This window comes from Sphaeroforma arctica (assembly GCF_001186125.1).
Source record: "Sphaeroforma arctica JP610 unplaced genomic scaffold supercont1.2761, whole genome shotgun sequence".
In the NCBI taxonomy this organism is placed as follows: Eukaryota; class Ichthyosporea; order Ichthyophonida; genus Sphaeroforma; species Sphaeroforma arctica.
Genome location: NW_014037797.1, coordinates 2,691 through 5,009, shown reverse-complemented (window position 1 = coordinate 5,009; position 2,319 = coordinate 2,691). Strand labels below are relative to the sequence as shown.

The 2,319-nt window shown below is 42.0% G+C and overlaps 1 protein-coding gene across 1 annotated transcript; it reads left to right on the top strand.

The window, feature by feature from the left end:
• Positions 1-987: 987 nt before the first annotated feature.
• On the top strand, positions 988-2,309 carry SARC_12962 (hypothetical protein). Its single transcript, XM_014292921.1, has one exon. The coding sequence runs from the start codon at positions 1,020-1,022 to the stop codon at positions 2,301-2,303; it is 1,284 nt and encodes a 427-aa protein (XP_014148396.1). The 5' UTR covers positions 988-1,019; the 3' UTR covers positions 2,304-2,309.
• Positions 2,310-2,319: the final 10 nt, after the last annotated feature.

The following is a 2,319-nucleotide window of genomic DNA, read 5'->3' as shown; positions in this document are numbered from 1 at the left end:
TCTGATATATATATTCTGATATATTCCAATACAAACGAGAACGTAGACCTACGTGTGGTACATGCTTGCAAATTCGACACCTGTATGTACATGTAGGTGAAGATTGTCTTCATCATCACGTGTATTGTCAGTCTGAATTTATATCAACTCTCTGGCCAGTGAGGCCCCAGGCCCTCGAGCCCAGCGTATTTTCTTGTGAATAAATTCTTACGAGGCCCCAGGCCCTCGGGCCCAGCGTAATTTCTTGTGAATACGAATGTATAAACTATGTCTCATCAAACCCAACCAGTAGTCACACAGTCTACAGAAGTTCTTATGAGGCCCTCGGGCCGAGCGTAATTTCTTGTGAATATGTATGTATAAACTATGAATCATCAAACCCAATCAGTAGTCACACAGTCCACAGAGTCCGCAGTCCACACACTCCACAGTGAGTGCATACTCCACAGTCCACAGTCCACATTCACCACCAGAGGGGCTGAGCCATTCAATAATCATCACTGATTCAGGAATCTGAAATCTGAAATCTTATCTGATGATCCACGCGAACTGTCGCAAATGTGATGAAAGTGGGGTTTTCTTTGAAAAAGGAATTCCATTCGCACTCCAAGATATGTACGTCACTTAAAATACTTGGATACTAATGGACCGACCGCTATCGGTATTAGATCTACTAAAGGGAAGGTACTCAAGGCCCAAGGGTGGTCAAGGGCAGTTGAAGGGCTCAAGTCTACTACTACTACTAGTAGAGTACATAGTAGAGAGTCAAGGCAGAAGCGGAGAAGCTAGTTGCAATTTAATCTGAATTTTGCAGCGATTCGGCCAGTCTTGAAATTTAAATAAAAATGAAGAGCATTTTTCCATATCAATAAATACCAAGCACTAAGCTGAGACAGTTCAGTAGTACACTGCTGGTATAGAAGCATTTCCTAAATTCGACTATATATATATGTATATAAATATATATATATCATTTTATATACATGTAAAATTTTATTTTACAACACTTGTGACCTGACATGTTCTTACGAATTATGTGTGAGCCATCAAATCGACTTGGCATTTCGATTACAATTGCAGCGTTATTGATATTTTACATTCTATTATTGAAAGTAAATGAGATGGGTTTGGAACTCAATATCGATTTTCCAAATCAAGATTTGATACCAGTAGAGGTTAAAAGTGAGACGACAGAATCTGAGTTCTGGCCAAGCCTTGATGATGGCTTGCCATTAAGACTCATGGAGTATATAAAAGAACATGGAGAAAAAGTAAGAAAACCTGATATGCATACGGAGTATATAGTATACACTTGTACAGAGCAAAACGAGAGATGCGGGGGTATCGGAGATAGATTGCGAGGGATAGTATCGCTTTTCATGTTGTCAATCTCTACGAATAGGGTGCTGGTGATTGATTGGAGCTATCCTTTTGCCTTAGAGGAAACTCTCATCCCAGGGATGGTCGACTGGCTAGCCCCTCTAAGAACTGTACAACTCTACGAGACTGCGAATCCACATAAAACAGTCAGCCTGCTCAGCATGGGTGAGGCTAATTACACGGAGTGGACTAGGGTGTCACAAAGCGACGCAAAAATTGTCCGGATTACTACGAATAATATTCGTCGTGGACTCTCAGCTTTGTCTGCAGCAAAGAATATGATTAGTCAAATGGATTTATACCGACCCGGACAAAGAATTCCACAGTTACTGTGCTCATGGATTTTACGAAGTCTGTTCGTGCCCAACCCAGATACGATAAGAGTCGCCAATGAACAACTGGCACTGATCGGTATCGACCCCGATCGCCCGTTTGTTGCGATTCACGCACGATTTGGACACACTAACAACGACAAAGGCGCAAGCCAGTTCAAAACTGACCCAGCACGCTTGGGACTTGAAGACATTCCCAAAATAGCTCGTTGTGCTAGTAAAATTAACTCGCAGATGCGGTTCAAGGGAATAGCCGTGCAAAATGCAACATTCTTGGCTGCAGATAGCAACGAGGGAAAATACATTTTTCGAGAACAATTGCAGGACGTCAAATATTTCTCAGCGCATGCTTTCCATATCGATAAAGTGAGAAAAGATCGTGGAGAGTATGATGCAGCCGAAGCAGATATGCTCAATCAGCTAACATGGGCTGAGTTTCTCATTTTGTCGAAATCTGAATGCGTGGTGTCAACCAGAAGTGGATTTTCGGAATGGGCGATTGCTTTCAGCAAAAATCCCCAGACTGGTAAGCGATGTGCCCAGGCTGGTACCGAGTGTGAAAACATCAATTGGAATAAAATTATCGGCTAATACAACAAAAAGAGTA